Genomic DNA, 18,708 nt, shown 5'->3' with positions numbered 1-18,708 from the left:
CGGGGCCCTGGTGCATTGTGGGAGGGCCCTGGTGCCTCATGGGAGGGCCCCAGAGCGCACCAGAGAAAACTCCGTCGTCCCGCAGGCGGCGAGGCCCATGTGTATTGTGCAGACACCAGCGACCAGCGCCTTCTTAGAAGTCCTCCGTCCCGCGCCCGGAAGTTGGCGGAAACGACCATAGAAACTGGTAGCTAGAGGCGCCCAGCCTCGCCCTGCCGGCCCCTATTCTTGCCGGAAATAGCCTCCAACCCCAAGTGTCCTTCTTTTTGGCACTAGCGGGCTTCCGGTCCGGTGCCCGAGGCGCAAGCACGACCACAATGGCTGCTACGACCCTGCTGCGCGCGACGCCCCGCTTCAGTGGTGAGAGAGCAGGAAAGGCGGTGGTGGCTCAGGATGGGGGTGGGGGAGAGGCATGTGGGTGGTGTCGGGGTGGCCGGGCTCGAACCCGCGCTCTGACGCCAAGCCTCTGCCCCGGCAGGTCTCGGTGCCGGCACCACCTCAGTGCTGCAGGTTTTGTTCCGGCCGCCGAAGGCCCCGGCGCTGCCCGTCTTGTGCCGGGGCCTGGCTGTGGAGGCCAAAAAGAGCTATGTGCGCGACAAGCCCCATGTGAACGTGGGCACCATCGGCCATGTGGACCACGGCAAGACCACGCTGACTGCGGCCATCACCAAGAGTGAGCGGGCTTGGGGTGTGGCAGCTCCCGATCTATTGGCGGGACCTGGAGCCCAGAGTGGCTGCTGGAGGTGTTTAGTGTGACCCCAGAAGCCAGGTCTCCGGCGGGCGGTAGAATGGAGGATCCAGGAGACAGAGGTCCCCTGCTCACTTAGTACTTTGCGATGCATTTGGGGGACGCGCTCGCCGTGGGAGTACTCTGTAAGAGGAAGCTTTACCTTGGCTGACCCCTGGGGCCTTTTAACGTTCCTGTCTGATCCAAAGTTACCTCTGCTGCAGGAGTTCGAGACTTGAGGGAGGCGGAGAGAATCTTTCTTCCAGACTATTATTTGTTTAGGTGGGAGGGGCCTAGGGGCGTGGTCTGAGCCCTGCTTCCAGTTCTAGAATTTGAGCTGAGAGGGGGTTTCTTTCCCCCTCCGTTAGTTCTGGCGGAGGGAGGTGGGGCCAAGTTTAAGAAGTATGAGGAAATTGACAATGCACCGGAGGAGCGAGCTCGCGGGATCACAATCAACGCGGCTCACGTGGAGTATAGTACCGCAGCTCGCCACTATGCCCACACAGACTGCCCAGGTCACGCAGATTATGTCAAGGTGAGAGTTGCTGCACACGGCAGGGCCAGAACTGCTTCTTGTCAGGATAAAAGTTAGGGTTCTGTGGGAGGAGGTTGATAGTGGATGTGTGAGTTTGTGGCCGTGGGTAGTGGGTGGTGAGATGGCTGGGTCAGATGGATATGGAGCTGAGAAAGTCACTTTACTAGGCTGAGGGTTCCATTTCTTCCGCCCAGAATATGATCACAGGCACTGCCCCCCTTGATGGTTGCATCCTGGTGGTGGCAGCCAATGACGGTCCCATGCCCCAGACCCGAGAGCATTTATTACTGGCAAAACAGGTATGCAGAGCTCATATGGGGGTGGAATGAGTAGGGGTTGGGCCATTCCAGACATTTGCCCTATCTTTGTCCCTGTCTCCAGATTGGGGTAGAGCACGTTGTGGTGTATGTGAACAAGGCAGATGCTGTCCAGGACTCTGAGATGGTGGAACTCGTTGAGCTGGAGATCCGGGAACTGCTCACTGAGTTTGGCTACAAAGGGGAGGAGACCCCAGTCATCATAGGCTCTGCCCTCTGTGCGCTTGAGGTGAGGGTGGGGACAGCAGGGATTGCTGGTGGAGGATGGGGCTGCATGGGCAGGGGCTCTGCCCCGAGTCTGGGCAGACTTGTGCTAAGTAAAAGCAGAATGGAGGTTTCAAGAGTCCTTCACCTTCATCTCCCAGCAACGTGACCCTGAGCTAGGGCTGAAGTCGGTACAGAAGCTGCTGGATGCTGTGGACACCTACATTCCAGTGCCCACCCGGGACCTGGAGAAGCCTTTCTTGCTGCCTATAGAATCGGTTTACTCTATCCCTGGTGAGGACTGGGCTCGTTCACCACTCCCTCTCCAAGAGGCAGGCCCAGGGTCCCTGACATCCGTTCCTGTTCCCTCCCAGGCCGGGGCACAGTGGTGACAGGTACGCTGGAACGTGGCATTTTGAAAAAAGGGGATGAATGTGAGTTCCTGGGACATAACAAGAACATTCGCACTGTGGTGACAGGTATGGGAATGAAACCTCAGCACCCAGGGACTGGCTCCATGCTGACCTCTCCCCTGGCACATCCCTTGTGCTCTTCCTCTGCCCCAAACCCTCCTCCTTTATTCTTTCTCCTCCCTCCTTTCTCTCTCCTCCTAGGCATTGAGATGTTCCACAAGAGCCTGGAGAGGGCAGAGGCAGGGGATAACCTTGGGGCCTTGGTCCGAGGCTTGAAGCGGGAGGACCTGAGGCGTGGCCTAGTTATGGCCAAGCCAGGTTCCATCCAGCCACACCAGAAGGTGGAGGCACAGGTGAGGGCTCTAGGGGATGGTGAGCAGGGCTGAGCCAAACAGCCCCCTGCAGAGACAGTGCTTCCAGCCAGGCCCAGCTCTACCTCACCCTGCTTTCTTATCCAGGTTTACATTCTCAGCAAGGAGGAGGGTGGTCGCCACAAGCCCTTTGTGTCTCACTTCATTCCTGTCATGTTCTCCCTGACTTGGGACATGGCCTGTCGTGTCATCCTGCCCCCAGAGAAGGTATGCAGGTGTAGAGAGATGTGAAGGAGTGGAAGGGGTCCTCTTCCAGTCAGCTCTACCTTGTTTACAGGGAGGCCAAAGATGCCAAGATGTCTTGATTTCCTCGGGTGGAGGTGTATGGGTCTGGACCGTGTACCCTGGGCTGAAGTAGGCAAGCTTACTCTACCAGTATTTATCCCTAGGAAAATTAAAAGTTCCTGTTATTTATTATGTGGGACTCAGAAGTCCTGCAACTTCTACATAGCCCATAATTTAAACCAAAAAAAAAAAATTTTTTTTTCCAAAATGTTTTTCCAAAAACATAACCTTGGGAATACTGATCACTGGTCCTTTTTATGCTTTCCTGCCCTTGCATCTGCCCAACATCACCTGCTGCATTGTCCCATGAAACTGAACCTCTATAGTAGGCAGAAGCAGTTAAGGTACCCCAAAAGCCATATTCATTCCTGTCTCTTTTTCCTTCAGGAGCTTGCCATGCCTGGGGAGGACCTGAAGCTCACCCTCATCTTGCGGCAGCCAATGATCTTAGAAAAGGGCCAGCGTTTCACCCTCCGAGATGGCAACCGGACCATTGGCACCGGCCTTGTCACCGACACGCCAGCCATGACTGAGGAGGACAAGGAACTCAAGTGGAGTTGAGTCCATGGACTTATGCTCGGGTTTTGCTGCATTGGGGCTGTGCTGGCCAGTCTTCAGCTGCTTCAGGCATTCTAGGGCACAAGCTGAAGCTCTTCTTGTCAACTGAAAAAAGAGACAAACACTCTCCCTGTTCAGTAGGGGTGGCCTGCCAGCTGGGATAGGCCAATAAACTTGTATAAATAGTAAACTCACCTGTGTCTCTTATGCTTGTGCATTAGCTAGAGGAGCCAGGAGGGTACAAGAGGAAACAAGCCCAGGGGGTTATTAATCATCCTAGAGTAATTTCACTTCTGTGGTGTCACTTTTGATGGATTGCTGCTGCATACTTAATTCCAAGCACAGGGTTAGACGTTATAGAGACTATCGAATTAGTATTTTCAACATTTACTGAGATTTAACATTTATGTAGGGATATGTTATTATCGCAGCATATTTAATCCCTGCCACATTTATGCAGGGATTAAAATGCTGAGTAGATAAGAAACCTGAAAAGGACAGAGACAACACACCCAGGACCAGCAGCCCAGAGAAGGATTTGTGGCCTCAACCTAAGAGTTGTTTTGATGAACTCTGACAAGTCACCAACAGACTAGAAGGGAGCAGGACCCAAGGAAAGACTTAATCAAAACTACCTTTCTTTATTTGCTTTACCCTCCTCAATGTCCAACAGTCTGGGTCTTACAGGAAAATTTCTGGCTGAGTGAAGGCTAAGTTCCCTTTCAAAGCTGATTAGTGCTTTTAGAAATAAAAAGAATTATAACCAACTTAGTCCTTTCATGACGCAAAAAGACTTAGCTAACTTGGGCTGTACTTCAGACATTCCAAGCCCAGTGGAAAGCTTCCCACTTCCTGCCTTCCATTGCTCTCCAACCCCCAAACCCCCAATACCCAGTGGTTACCTCACACCCTGGGAAATTTACCCTGACAGCTAACCATTATTCCTGTCTGGTCTCAGCCAATGTTCTCTGGCTTTGAGTCCAGTGGAAATACCCCTACCATCAAGCACCTGTGTGCACCAGCCACATGCTCATCGCCCTAAAAGGGTGAGATTACCTCCATTTTACAGACAAGGAAACCAAGGTCCAAGTCAGAGTTGCAATTCCAAACTGCGTCCTTGAAAAAAACACCTGCTCTAGAGCCAATTCTATTTTCCGGATCTGGTTCTGCTCTTGTCCATAAACCCGTAATTTAGCACCTATCCCCCTACACCTGGCTCCTCAGCCCAGTTCTCTCCCCACTCCACCCACTTGCAGCCTCACCTTTAAAGCTCTTAACCATACCAAGACCCCTGAGCACAGCATCAGTGAGGTCATTATTTCCAATGTCCAAAAAAGATGCAAATGCTTTTCAACGAGGGGGTGGATGTAATTCATGAGGCTTAATACTAGAAATGAAAAGCTTCTGGTCATGTGTCAGACTGAAGTTAGTTTATAGGTGAGAAAACAAGTCACTGGGTGATCAGTAATTGCAGAGCCAGGATAAAGACCCACCTGGGAACAGGGTTTGGCTAACAGACACATCTTGCCTACTCTCATCCTCCGGTTACCCAGAACCTCAGTTACCTACTACACACCATCAAAACATAGTGGAGGGCGGGCCACGGTGGCTCAGCAGGCCGAGTTCTGGCCCACTATGCTGGAGACCCGGGTTCGACTCCCAGTGCCTGCCCATGTGAAAAAAAAACCAAACAAACATCACGAAGGAATCCACTCAAATAGTGTTAAGACCCTAATATGGTTCCTCTGATCCTAGTTTGAGAAATGGGGCACAATTTTTCCATGGCAGGAAAGAAACACTACTGACAAATACAACACCGACCCCACATTAAACACCCATAAGCTCCATCTTCCCAACTGAAGGCCCCAAGATTTGAAGAACTCTAGCCCTCGAAAGACTGACCTCTCTGACCCTGCCCTACCTATAATGAGGAAGCTAGGCAGATTGAGTTAGTTTAAAATTTTATTTTTTATTATTATTTTTTAATATTTTTTATGTAATAAAAAGTAAAAGTCCTTGTCCAACCATCCTTGTGGGGTATCTGTCTGTCTGTCTCTCACGCAGGTCACTCAAGTTAATGGGAAGAAAACAGGGGGCCCAAGTCTCAGGTTATAAATAATAGAAAATAAAAGATCTTCCGTCTCCAGCGGGGGATAGATGAGAGGATGGGAGGGCAAGATGGGTGGGAGTGGGCAGGGTCAGAGCAGGAACCCCCCACCCTGCTGGACCCTGACCCTGCCCACTATGAGGCCCCTCCCAATTCAAGGTGCTTGGCAGGAATTTCCCAGCTCCCCTGGGGGAAAGGGGAGATTCAGGGGCTGGGACTGGTCCGAGCTGCTGGGGGAAGAGACATAGGTCACTCTTCCCTCCACTCATGGAGGTCTCAGGTCGCGGCCAGGACAATCTTCAGTTCCCCGGGGGGTGGAAGGGGAGCTGCTGGGAGGGATGAGATTGAACTGGTTGGAGGGGAAAGAGAAGAGAGCAGGAGCATTAGAACCCAAGCAGCTGTCCCTTCATCCAATGCCGTCCAGTGGGGGGTGTGGGGGGCGTATTTGGGTAGGAGCGGCCTCCTCAACGTGTCTCATGGGGCTGTCAGAAGCACAGATCAATCGCTGTTTCCCAGTGAGCCAGAGCCCTTACTCGTGTGCCCAGCTCAGCCCCCCACACCCCAGCCTGGCCCTGTCTGCTGCGCTGACCTTACCTCGGCTAAGTCAGGAGACAGTCGGGGTCACTGAGAGCTGGGGAGGCAGTGGGGAGGGGGGCTGCTGGATCACAACTGAGCGAGGACGGAGGGAAGCAAAGGACAGAGCCAGGAGCAAGCCCCTGGCGGCGGCGGCTGTGGCTTCTGCCCACCCTACATACTTCACAGACAGGTGAAGGTCGGCGGGCGCCCAGTGGGACAGCCCTGCCTCCAAGACCCCTCACTCCCCACCCAGAACCCGTGCATCCTGCCCCACCTGCAGCCCATCAGCTCTTCCATGCCAAATGCCCCCAGCTAACGAGAACTCACGAATCCTGTCATCGGCTCCTCCTGGAAATCCAGGCGCCTGGCCAGGCTGCTCACCTTGGGGGTGTCCGATGTAGGGGTAGGGTGAGGGTGTGGAAGCTGAGAGTGCAGGCACCCCACTCTGGGGCACCGCGCCTTGGGGGGGGCCCCCATGGCTCTGGGGTGGGTGCAGCAGCATCACCTGGGGCGGGTGGGGAGCCCCAGGGTGAGGGGGCGGGGCTGCTGTGATTCCAGTTTGGACATGGGCCTGCAAAGAACAAAAAGTACCTGGGAGTACCGCAGAAACCCAGGTCAAGCTCTGAGGATCCCAGGGTCAGGAAGCCCTGTGGCTTCCTGGGGAGGAGCAAGCAAAGGTGACACGAGGCATTCAGGTGAGACAGTCCCATGGTTCATGTGCTCATGGCAAAACACAGACCCAAAGGAAACAGGTGCCTTGGACTCTTACCTGAGTGACGTGGGCCATGTTGGTGAAGCCGTGGGGTAGCTGCTGGTGGGCATGGATAGCATACACAGCGGCTGGCTGGGGGAAGCTGCTCTGAGGGGACTGGGCAGAAGGGCCCGGTGGCAGAGAGGGCGGCGTACCCGTCAGGGCCCCTGGGTGGTACAGATTCTGCTGTGGCTGTCCACTGCCCAGGTGTGGGGCCTGCCCCGCCTGGTGCTGTTAGGGGGAGGGAAGGGTGAGTGCCATCTATTCTTCTGGTACCTAGGCCAACCACCCAGTGACCCCGGCTTCCTTCTCCACTGGGGGGCAACACTTAGCTCTATCCATCTCCCCTTTCCAGGCACCCATCTCTAACCCAACCTCTCAGATCCCCCATGACAGGCACCTGGACGGGACTGGGGGCCGCGTGCTGGGACTGCGGCTGGCTCCCAGTAGGTGTGGTGGCCGGCTGCGGCTGGTGGGGATGGAGCTGCGTAGCATGGTGTGGATAGGACTGGTGAACAGTGGCTACAGCAGGAAAGAGGGAGAGAGTCAGTGCTGGGCGCATAGTGATCAAGGAGCACAGCCCAGAGCAGAGGCAGGGATGGGTGGGAGTGGGGGTTAGAAAACTCACCATAAAGGGCCTGGGGGGTGGGCTGCTCTGCAGAAGGGTACTGAGGAGTTGAGGACGACACGATGGCCTGGGGATGGCTACCCGACGTTAGCATGCGCGGGTTGCTTTGAAGCATGGGGGCAAACACCGGCTGTGGGGCAGGGAAAGAGAAGTGAGTGGCAGAGAGGCAGAAAGCATGTCTTCCTGCCCAAACAACCTGTGTTGAGAACCACTCTGGCCTTGTCACAACCACCTCAATTAAATATTCTGTGAATCCTGCCAAGAGATGCTACTTTATCTACACTTTACAGAGGAGAAACTAAGACTCAGATGTTCAATGATGTCAGAACCAAGATTTAAACACAAGTCTGATGACACCCATCCCACTGTCGGCCAACATCATGTAGAACACAGCCTCTTTCCTCCCACGTCACCCCTGTGAGCTCCTGAGTCTCAAAGGTGGGAATTTAAGGATCCCTAGCAGGATCTGTTCCCCCACTTCCCTCCTGTGCCTCAGTTACCTGCGAGGGGTAGTGGGCCATGGGTTGCATCATGGCAGGCTGGCCTGGGAACTGCTGTGGATTGTACGGGATGTAGGAAGAGTAGGGCGTAGCAGCCACCAGAGGGGGACCAGCAGCAGCAGCAGCCTGCATCATTGGAGGGGCTGAGGCTGGCTGGTGTTGGTCCGAGCGCTGAGGGGGCAGGGAGCCTGGGGGCGGGGGGGAAATAGTGCAGAGTTCAAGCTCCATCTGCCAGGAGGTACTGGGCAGCCCCACTGTCTGCCCCTCCCAACCCTGCTCACCCTTTGCTCCCCGGTATTTGCCCTGCTGCCCAGGCACCGAGTTAGATACAGGATACGGATACATCTGAGGTGCCTAAGAGAAAAAAACAGAGATGATGCTGAATGCCTCCTTACAAATGCCCAGGACAGACCTGACCTGGTGGCCCAGACCACCTGACAAACCGCACACCTCTCACTCTGGACCCAACCAGCCTCATACCTGCACAGCTGGCCCCATGTGGATCTGAGGTATGTAGGAGATATACTGGGGACTATACAGCCCACTCTGGCTTGCTGTCAGCACCGGGATAGAAGGAGTTGAATGAGTCCGGGGCCCTGGAGAAGTTGGGGTACTAGTGGATTTGTTCTGTGAGAAACAAAGGAGGAAGAGATTTTATCATTTTTTTGCCTCTCTCTCTCATGGCTGTAATAACAGCTAGCATCCATGGAGTGCTGTGCGCCAAACCCAGTCCATGCTTTCTCTCTGTTAAGCCTCAAATTATACGGGAGGAAAGTGAAGCAGAGAAGTCAAAGTGACTTTTCCAAGATCACGATGCTTTCAACAGGTACTGAGGCCAAGTCTATCTGCCTGAATGAAGCCTTATGCTCATAATTAATCAATTAAAAAACTCCCTGAACCAAATGTTAAGTCTCAGAGAGAAACCTATGAATACATCAAACACACCAGCATCCCTTGCCACCCAACCCTGGAGACCTGTCTCTACTTCCCCTAAAGCCAGCCCAACTACTACTATCCCAACACACTTTTACAATGTCTCCTCTCAAACTTGACAACTGCTAGTTAAGTGCTCCCCTCCACTGCTTTACTATCCCCTCTTCTCATGGAAACCAAAGCCCACATTCTCTCATCACATCTCACCACAGACAGCAGAGGCTTCGTGGGGTTGAACTCCTTGGCATTGGGGTTCAATGTTGACTTCTTCACTTGCCTATGAGAGAATATAAAGTAAATTCTCACAGCTTAGCCCACAGCACTTCTCACATCCACCCAGCTCCCTAACCCAACTCACTCAGCAACTGGGCCCTCGTCCTTGTCATCGCCCTTGATGAGGCCCACGGGGGGGCTGCCAGCTTGGTTTGGGCAAGGTGGTGGGGGTTGCTCTGGCCCCTCACTCCCTACTGCTGGTGGCAGGGACGGTTTCTCCTCCTTGTCCGATACGGACTCAGTCTTTGGAGAGACTGGGGATCCCATGGGCTCTGAAGTCAATAGACCATCAACCTCCTTCTCTTTCCCTTTGGTCTCCTCCTTTAAGATCCGGGGAGGAAAAGGATCCAGGCTGGTCTCAGGAGAGCTACTAGGCTGAAGCTGGAAAGAGAGAAACACACACACAGTATTGTCTCATCCAGACCCCATGCCCTGCTTCTTCATTTCATCCCTGCTTGATCTCATCTTCTCCATTCCACTTCGCTCTTCGCCTCTTCTACAAGCCCTCCACACTCCTCCATCTTGCTAACTTTTGACCTCATTACCACCCTACCATCTCTCACCTTAAACTGGGCCCCAAACTTTCTCAGTTCTTCCAGTTGAAACCGTTTCTGTTCATTCTGAAGGCCAGGGACTATGAGAAAACAGTGAAAAGAAGAAAATGTAAACTTCTTCCTCAAAGGTGGTTGATTACACAGTGCCAATAATCCAGAGAACAAAGAGACTGGGATGGGGGGAGGGCAGGGTGCGGAGAGAAGCTCTTGAAAATCCTAAAACAGAAGTTAGAATAAAGGGGAGATAGGCATTGTCTGCTTCTGAACTCTGAACCTCCCTAACTCAAGTGCTCCCTCATACAAAGGGGCTTAAGATCAAGGTGGGAAAAAAAATCTATACCTTTCCCAGCTATCCGGGCCAGCTCCTGGGGCTCCAGTGTTCTCCCAGGTTCCTTGGCGGGGAGATCTTTTACTGAGCAAGAAGAAAAATGCACTTGAATGTCCTACTGTCCAGAATCAGACTTCATATTGTCCATAGCCCTTACCCATCTGGCTTACCATCTGTGGGGGCTAATGAGATCTTTGGAGAAGCTGGGGAGATGGAGCCCACTCCAGGATCCACAACTGATGATGTCCCAGGAATGGAAGCTGAAGAGGTTGGCACTGCTGAACCGATGGGAGGCTCAGGACAGGAAGCAGAGATTGGGGCAGGGGCAGCAGACTTGGGAGAGCGTGGGGGATACATCCGGCCCACTGGAAGGAAAGGGAGAGCTGTATGATGGTTACTGCTAGTTTATAAGTAATGGATAAGAGGGGGCTTGCTAAGTTAACACCAAGAAAAGTTTGCACTAGGTAGAGTCACAAACTTCAATGCCTATGCAGCCAAAGAAGGTAACGTATGTAGAAGAAAGGGCCTATTGGGGCAAACAGGATGCCAAAAGTGGCAGTAGTGATTCAGTGTCAGTTACTACAGTGTCAGCATTGGCAGGAATAACCACATTTCAAAAGAAATTGGAAATTTTATATTACTTCTATGTTTTAAAATGTTGGCAACTAATTCAGATATAAATAAATAAATAAATAAACAACATGCCAGTCAGATACAAACAATGAACTACCAGTCTGAAATTTCTGTACTAGAAAAACAAAAGTTTTTCCCCAAAATAATAAATCAAACCCAACCCCCATCCCCACCAAAAAATCACATCTCTCACATCGGGAAACTATCTCCCATTCCAACAGTGCAACAACTGACACATTTATATTTACTACAGATTTCTACCAACTCCCTCAATCAAAACTGCTGAAATTTTACCTGCAGGAGTAGGGGGAACAGAAGCTTCTCCGGAAGGCCGACTGCTGGGTGAGGACAGAGTCTTGGCACCTCTCAGAGGCCGCTGGGCCTTAGGGGACATGCGGGAAGGGCCTTTTTTTTTTTTTTTTAAGATGGGAAAAAATTAAAAAGAGGCAGAGTATTTACTATTATGTAATCATCAATGCATCAGCCTTCCAAGCTGTCTACTCCTATCTTTCAATTACTGTCCCCTCCCTTGCTCCCCACAAAAGTCTGCTTTGCAACTCACCTCCATTGATACCACGTGCCTCAGAACCCGGGCCAGGGCTGCTATTGTCAAGGTGATGAGGGCCACGAGGTGGCAAAGCACTAAGGCCAGGTCGGCCGCCCCGGGAACTGCTGCATCGAACTCCTCCCCGGGGACCTTCCCGAACTCGTTGAGGCAGAGGGATATACTTTCCTTCCCTAGAGAGAAAGACAGAAAGAGTCCAAGTAAGGTCAGGTAACCACAAAAACCCATCACTTTGGAAAGATGAAGCCTACCCCACCCCACCCTCAACGCCTAGCTCCAACTTCTTTCACTATCCCACTTGAGGATCTGCCCAGTTAAATGTTTTGTAGCTACAGGTCTATGACCTTATATTACGCCAACCCCAACCCAACCAATCAGGGAAACAATCCACAATGATACCGTTCCTGACCTAGGAGAAAGGTAGCATCACAATGGTGCAGCTTTTACAAAATAAAGGTCACTATGTACAGTTCTATTTCATTTTTGCAAAGAAGTAAATAAATACATATGGATGAATATGTGGGGAATAAAAGAAATATACACCCAACTTCTGGAAAAAAAAATTAAAACCACAAGCTTTAGCCACACTAGCTTGTGTAAAATACTTAACTTCTCTAGGCTTTAATCTCTTAACCCTAAAAACTGCACCACACACAGCTGTGAACTACCCTCAACCAGATATAAAGCTGGCCTAGGCCCGTATCATGAGCCCCCAACAGTCCTGGTTGCTCCCAGGAAGTACCTGGATGCCAGGCTGGGGCTCTCCCGCCCTGAGCCCTGCCGCTGGACTGCACTGTGCTTCTCCTCTTCAGTACGCCCATCGTCATTCTCCATGGCGATCCGCAGGCGGTATTGGGGGCTCGATTCAATCTCTCGGGCCAACTGGGCTGCACGCAGTTCCCGCTGACGGAACTCTTCTGAGTTGTCCTTCTCTAAGGGCACCCTGAGAGAATCCCCATGGAACACCACCGTCCCCGTGTCAGAGGACAAGAGGGGGAAAAGGGAAGACATTTACATGAGTCCTGATACCAGCTGAAGTATATGGGTGTTTAACCCCTTCAACAACTGAGCATAATTTAATGGGCATCTACTGCAGTCCAAGCAGATCCCTAAATCTATCTCTGAATTCTAGAGGAAAGATACAGACGTATAAGACTTGCTTCTCTTACCCACCTGGAATCAGGAAAAAGAGAAAACCTTTGAGGTTCAAAAGACAGACCAGGAATGGGAAGAAGAAAACCTGGACCCCAAGAAAAGCATGAGCAAAAGCCATGTTCCACCTAACGACTTGCACTTTTTCTGTCAAGCGACCCCACACCCCAAACTGCACTGCTTAGGAGGTATCAAGACACTCACGTATAAGAAGAGAGACTGCTATCATAGGTGGTCTTCACACCATAGTTCTCCTCGTTGAACTTGAACATTTCATTGGGGTCCCATCCATTGGACTGGGGAAGGAGGGCAATATTTTAAAATTCAGCAAGGAAAGCACATGTCATTTTCCTTTCATCAGACTGAGAAACTTAAAAATCTGACTAACCCTGTAACCCATGCCAAACTCTGAAATCTGTTCTACAACTAATTGTCGTGATGTACTTTGAAATTGATTTTTTTTTTTTGGCTTTCAAAAATCAGTTTTATTAAGCAAGGACAGACATCAGCAGGCAGAACATCCTTTCAGGTGGGCTCAGCTCAAGCAGGCTGGCCAAAATGTATTGCTTTTATGCATATATGTTATTTAAAGAGAAAAAGTATGACAGAGAAGACAGGATTTAACAAATGAGCATGACTGCTCAATATCATTATATTGATATTTCTGTTGGTCTCCAGTATCTTAGAGCAACTAGAGGAAAAAACAAAATATCAAGGAACTATAACCCAAACTGTTGTATAACTACTTGCTAAAATGCACTTGGAAATTTGTTGTTTTGTATATATATTTCACAATTAAAAAAACAAAAAAACACAAATAAATTTAAAAAACAAAGACAACACAAATAAAAAACCACAAGATGACAACTAATATAAAAACAAAAAAATCAACAAATGTGAAAAAAATTTTTTGACCAAACCAAGAGTGTAAAAGAACACAGCCGTCTCAACTAGTAAAACCAATTGCAGCACAAAATGGCAACAGTGAAATTAAAAAGTCTTGAGACTTAATAAATCTACCTCTAGACTTGTATCCTAGAAAAACACTGGCACATGTGCATGGGGACAGATATTCTGAAAGTGCAATAAGCCATTATTTTAATAGCAAAATAATGGAAACAAAGAACCAATTAGTAAGGAAAGAGATAGTCTGCTATTACATGCGTACAAACTGAATGTCACATAATCGTTAAAGGCAATGAACTAGACCTATGAAAAATTCAAAACAATAAGCAAGGAAAATATTCTTGTGCCAACTAAATACACTAAAAAAAAAAATTCATTCTTGAATATACACACATATGTAACGTCCAAGTATGAAAAATTGACCAGAAATATGACATGCATCAGAGAGCCTACATGGTGTCCAATCTTATCCATAATTTATTAAATAAAATAAAATGACTTGAAGTAATATTAGTACTTGTGAATCACAGATTTTTTTGAATATTTCTGCTTTACTATTTTCTGTATATCTATATTTGGAATCTGACTGCAATCAACATTTCAAAGTAAAATCAAAATATAAGATTTTCTGGCCCCCACCCCCATCAAGCAAGTCTTGGTTTCAAGAATGACCTCACTGTCAACAACCCCCATTCTGGCAGCAGAACCACCCAGCTCTCAGGTTCTCAGTGAGAAGACTGTACCATGTCAGACTCAAGGTCGTAGTCATCGCTGTTGCTGTCTCCCCCCTCCCAGCGCTGAAGCACCTTCTCTTTATGTTCTCCATTCACCTTTGAGTTCATGGCAATGGCTGAATCGGTGAACTTGTCTGTGGGAGCAGAGTTGAAGATCAGGAGGCAGGTATTATTTCACACGATCACCCCCACCCCTATTACAAGTAGTTCAGGAGCAAAGAAAACTTCAAGAAATCCAGATGTTGAGTGTGTGTGCTTGTGTGTCAGAGGTGGGGAGTGATGGGGCAGCATATAAAGCTTCTTTCATTTTAAAAGTTCAAAAGGAGCAAGGAGTGAAAATTAAGCAGGGAGAAAGGGAGAATGTGAAGAGCCACCATACAGGACAGCATTCATCCCACTATGTATTAGAAATCAAGACACATCATCTTCAGGAAGAAAAAATTGCCAGTTCCTTCAGAAAAAGAGTAAGGTGAGAAGGGGGAGGTGGAGAGAATCAAACTGTCATGTTCCATCTACAAACTGCCCTCTCCTCTCTATGCACACAGAAACCAGGTCTGAAGTAGTGACGTGGCACCATACCTTTAGTGGCATAATTGAAGTCAACATTTCTGAAGTGGACAAGCATGACATCACTTGGCTTAAACACCATGGTATCCACGATATCTTCCCGACGAGGACCACCTGCTGGCTCAGATGCTTTCCTGTGCACAGCATCTACTGCTAGTTCAAACTACAAAAGGCCCCATTCCCCAACACCCAGGGGTCAGTATCAAGAAACGAGAAAAACAGTTTTTCTTTTACTCTTTGCAAATTTTCCCAAAACCGCATCACATCTTTACATGTATTATATTCTCAACACCAGCCACAGGACTTAACAAAAGCCCCAAATTTGTTCAGAATCTTGTTTTTTATACTTGCAACACTATCCTGGCACAGGCCTAGATAAATGGCTAACAGAGCTATAATGTCATCCAACACCACTTAATTTCACACCCTCAATGAGTCTATTTCACTTTCTTCCTTCCATACAACTCTGGAAATAAGTTAGAGTACACTTACCTTTGAGCTCAGAGTCTTGAAGATACCTTCATAGGTGGTACCGTTTTTCACCTTTACATCACAAGTGGAACCCTGGAAAAGTAGGAAAAATAAGGAGAGTGTCTTCAGCAAACTGACTCACAGTATTTTTCAACCTAAGCATTAGGTACTCACCACAACAGCTGTAAGGAAATGCAGCATTCTGGAATTGTTGTAGACACCCTCAAACACCTGTCAGTAACACAGAAGGAAGAAATAAGAGAGGCAAGTATTTCACATTCCACCTAAATACTCCATTCACACTCACCTTCGTGTGCCCTTCTGACTATTTTGATATCTAATCTACCCTATGTTCTGACATAAGTGTCTTTTAGGCCCTTGTATCTTGGGAAAAAAGGGCACTCACCGGTGATTGTGGGGGTCCCTTTCCTGTACTCTGTCCCCTGTAAGAGAACAACACAAAAAATTAGTTATTTAAACCTCATCAATTCCTTCTTAAACCATTAATTTTAAAGGGCTAGGTATCCCAGAAGCAATTCCTTGTGACGAGGTGATTTAAGGCTACACAGCTATTAATCAAGATTTTCAAACCTCACCTCATAGAAAAAGAGGAACAAGCCTTAAGAGCCAGGAAACACATTCCCTGCAAATACCAGTAAAGTAGATCTCAATCGACCATGGTCGTCTAATTGCTAGGAGGAAGGGCCAATTTAACACCACCTTCTCACTTTCTCCACGGGCTGATGGCTGCATGCTCCTAACTGAACAAAGCTACAGTATTAGATCACCAATAACCCACCCCATATATAAAAGATGGATGTGCCCGGTTCCACATTACCTCCCAAACAGAAAAGACATCATTTTCAGCAGCCTCTTGCCCCAACCCTGGGAAGAAGGCACCCCCCTCCAGGCCCTATCCCCTCGACCTCGTTACCCATTCAGCTTGTTACCAACTCTGTGAGGTCACCAATCACCCTGCAACCCTGCTCCTCGCTGGCTGATGTAACCGGTGGCTGAGGGCGCAGAGGGGGCCGTTGGCGGGGCTGGGGGACAGCGCAGCCGCAAAAGCCTTCCACCGGGAGGCCTCGCCCGGTCTGCGCCTGCGCACTAAAACCCACAGGCCTCTTCAAAATCCCCCCTCCCGCGGTCAGAACCCACTGCGCCTGCGTGTACCGCCACTCTCAATGCCATTAAAACACATACACACAGGAGAAACCGAGAGGAGCGTCCAGTACCCATCCACGAACACCGGGAGCATTCCTCCATGCACCCTCCTAGCCCCAGTCCAAGATGTTAACCCGGGCACGCGAATGCCCGGGTCATAAGACAGAGCATCCGCGCGCACGTACAGCAAGAGCGCGCGCGCGCTGGAGGTTCCTGGCCCGCAGTCCTCCCAGTTGTCCCTCCTTCCGTCCCCCTCCGCCTACCCCGCTCCCCTCCTACTGGCCAGATCGGGAAGGGGGAGGCAGCAACCCGCTCTCAAGTCCCTCCCTCCCCATTGGCCAAACTGTGGGCCGCGCGCCCCCCTCCATTGGCTACAGCCGGGGACCCCTTTCTGCAGCTGACTCCCCATTGGCTGAAGTCGGGGACCGCGAGACCCTTCGTGCTAATGGAGCCGGGGACCCCGCTCACCTCTTCACCCCCCCCATCTCCCGGTTCCGACGGCGCTGTCGTGGGGCGCCCCGCCTCCCCTAAAGCCTCGGGTCCCGAGCCCTGGCCAGGCCCTGAAAGCTCAGCCAGGTTCCTAATTGCCTGGTGGTCGCCTGGGGACCCTTCCTCCGACCTTTGAGGACCTGAGGGGACCCACCCCTAGCCTCACGGGGGCTTCCCGGGTGCCCCCAAAGGTGGCCAGGATGGGGGGCCCGCCCCATGCGGATGTGCTCAGGCCCCTGTCGCCCGGCCGGAACCGAGCCGTCGCCTCCTCCCCTCAGCCTCGGCTCCCCCGCCCGGAAACCCACCCCTCCTCACCTGGCGCTGCCGATGGCGGTTGCCCCTGATCTCTCTTGATGCTGCGGAGGCTGCGGCGTCAAGATGCCCTCGGCTCCCCGGCGGAGCCCGCTCCCGGCAGCGGCTGCAGGCCCCAGGCAGGGGGAAGCCGTCGCGGGAGGTCCGGGCGGAGCCGAGCTGGAGGCCAGCGGCCCCGGGACGCCGCCGTTGGGAGGGCTGGTGCCCCCGGGAGGCCGGCGGGCCACGGCCTGTTGCGTGGGGGGCGGCTGCTGGGACTGGGAAGTCTGTTGTGGCGGCTGAGGCTTCAACATGATGGCAGCGTCCGGAAGGGGAATTCGGGGGAAGGGAGGAAGAGAGGGGGCCGGGGCTAGGCTCCCGCCGGAGAGCGCGGGAAGCGAAGGGGGATCGGGAAACTGGGGGCCCGCCGTTGGCGGGCAAGGGGGAGCCCCGCGGTGTCGGGGGTGGATAGAAAAGACCGCGGTACGAGCAAGCGCCGCGAGGCGGAAGGGGAGGGGGTCTCGCGGGCCGGAGGAAAGCGAGAGGGCGCGAGCCGGTCTGGCGCGCGTGCGCGTCGCTGGGGAAAGGGGAGGGGAGGAGCGCGCGGGCGGGAGCTCCCTAGGGGAGGGGGGAGGGAGCGGCGGCACGAGATGCCAGCGCGCACCGGGGCGGTTAGCTCCGGGCGGAAGAGTAGAGGAGAGGACAAAATAAGGTGAATCTCGCGCCCTTAGTCTTGGAGTGGGGAAGGTAGAGCGCGGACGCTCACGCGCGACAAGGATTTAAGGTCTCTAGGTCTCAAGCAACCCTAGAAGCTGGTAGCCGCTGTCGCTTCACAATGAGCGTGTGAAGCGCTGGGGGAGGAGCCGAGGAGGCAAAGGAAGAGCCGGCCGCCCCTCCTACGCCGGCTTCCGTAAGGTCGTGATGCCTCCGCAGTTGTGTGAGATGTCTCCACGTTGCGTGAGATTCTTCCGCCACATTGGGAGGCGGGGGCCGTGGGCGGAGTCCTAGGTGCAAAAGAATTCCCGGGACTGAACAAATTGCGGGGATAGGGCTTTCGAGCAGGTGGTAGATTTCGTAATGAGCAGCTCTTATCCTATGCGTTAAAGAATGACTGATGGGACTTAAAGGCGGTTTTAGCGTCCTAATATTTGCAGATAAACTTATGCCTAATCCTGAATTATTTTAAATTTAAATTATTTTACATCTAAATAGTTTCTCCGCGCCTGAGAACGAACCCTTAAGCTGCAGTAACAAAGAGTATGAAGGTCAAAATTCCTAAGGTTTAGTTCAAAACTCTGCTCAGCCCACTGACTCGATGATGAAGGCAGCATTCATACATTCAAAATTGGGCACTAGGCTACATGCTTTGAAAACAATGGTAATTAAACCACTTCCTGCCCTCAAGAAGATCAAACTTCATGTTTATAGCCAATTAACTTTTGACAAGGGTGCCAAGTCCACTCTATTGGGGAAAAATAGTTTCTTCCACAAATGGTGCTGGGAAAGCTGGAAATCCACATTGTAAAAGAAGGAAGGTGGACTCCTGCCTCACACCACACACATAAACGTAACTCAAAATGGATCAAAGACCTAAACATACGAACTGGAATTATAAAACTGCCAGGTGAAAATTTGGGAAGCATTTTCAGGACCTAGTTTTAGGAAATGGTTTCTTA

The 18,708-nt window shown here is 51.1% G+C and overlaps 2 protein-coding genes across 29 annotated transcripts; one reads left to right on the top strand and one right to left on the bottom strand.

The window, feature by feature from the left end:
* Positions 1–50: 50 nt before the first annotated feature.
* TUFM (Tu translation elongation factor, mitochondrial) lies at positions 51–3,600 on the top strand. The gene is made up of 10 exons (XM_077141411.1): positions 51–360; positions 479–673; positions 1,096–1,262; positions 1,457–1,561; positions 1,644–1,808; positions 1,945–2,077; positions 2,158–2,262; positions 2,398–2,549; positions 2,655–2,774; positions 3,240–3,600. The coding sequence occupies exons 1-10, from the start codon at positions 318–320 to the stop codon at positions 3,411–3,413; spliced, it is 1,359 nt and encodes a 452-aa protein (XP_076997526.1). The 5' UTR covers positions 51–317; the 3' UTR covers positions 3,414–3,600.
* Positions 3,601–5,359: 1,759 nt separating this feature from the next.
* Positions 5,360–17,611, bottom strand: ATXN2L (ataxin 2 like). 28 transcript variants are annotated; one of them, XM_077141369.1, is made up of 24 exons: positions 17,057–17,604; positions 15,495–15,531; positions 15,263–15,319; positions 15,110–15,181; positions 14,630–14,780; positions 14,060–14,184; positions 12,615–12,706; positions 12,001–12,201; positions 11,256–11,431; positions 10,988–11,098; positions 10,231–10,443; positions 10,073–10,144; positions 9,742–9,812; positions 9,264–9,559; positions 9,113–9,182; positions 8,453–8,599; positions 8,254–8,326; positions 7,973–8,160; positions 7,473–7,602; positions 7,245–7,366; positions 6,863–7,075; positions 6,421–6,664; positions 6,112–6,271; positions 5,360–5,866 (listed from the first exon to the last, which is right to left on the bottom strand). In XM_077141369.1, the coding sequence occupies exons 1-23, from the start codon at positions 17,344–17,346 to the stop codon at positions 6,117–6,119; spliced, it is 3,306 nt and encodes a 1,101-aa protein (XP_076997484.1). In that variant the 5' UTR covers positions 17,347–17,604; the 3' UTR covers positions 5,360–5,866; positions 6,112–6,116. The 28 variants fall into 28 exon arrangements, with proteins under 28 accessions (XP_076997484.1, XP_076997485.1, XP_076997495.1 ...); XM_077141370.1 differs by having other exon boundaries at positions 5,360–5,843; XM_077141380.1 differs by having other exon boundaries at positions 6,112–6,148.
* Positions 17,612–18,708: the final 1,097 nt, after the last annotated feature.

The sequence above is a fragment of the Tamandua tetradactyla genome, chromosome 23 (genome assembly GCF_023851605.1).
Source record: "Tamandua tetradactyla isolate mTamTet1 chromosome 23, mTamTet1.pri, whole genome shotgun sequence".
Classification (NCBI taxonomy): Eukaryota; Metazoa; Chordata; class Mammalia; order Pilosa; family Myrmecophagidae; genus Tamandua; species Tamandua tetradactyla.
Note: the sequence above shows the minus strand (reverse complement) of the source record. Positions and strands in the feature narration are given on the sequence as shown.

Excerpts from the sequence above, each read along its gene's own strand:
- TUFM (XM_077141411.1), top strand. The coding sequence starts at position 318 with ATGGCTGCTACGACCCTGCTGCGCGCGACGCCCCGCTTCAGTG. Across the intron at positions 361-478 it reads CGCGACGCCCCGCTTCAGTG|GTCTCGGTGCCGGCACCACC; the intron begins GTGAGAGAGCAG and ends CTGCCCCGGCAG. Across the intron at positions 674-1,095 it reads GACTGCGGCCATCACCAAGA|TTCTGGCGGAGGGAGGTGGG; the intron begins GTGAGCGGGCTT and ends CCCCTCCGTTAG.
- ATXN2L (XM_077141368.1), bottom strand. The coding sequence starts at position 17,346 with ATGTTGAAGCCTCAGCCGCCACAACAGACTTCCCAGTCCCAGCAGCCG. Across the intron at positions 10,444-10,987 it reads TGTTCCCCCTACTCCTGCAG|CTCTCCCTTTCCTTCCAGTG; the intron begins GTAAAATTTCAG and ends ACCATCATACAG. Across the intron at positions 8,327-8,452 it reads ACATGGGGCCAGCTGTGCAG|GCACCTCAGATGTATCCGTA; the intron begins GTATGAGGCTGG and ends TTTTTCTCTTAG.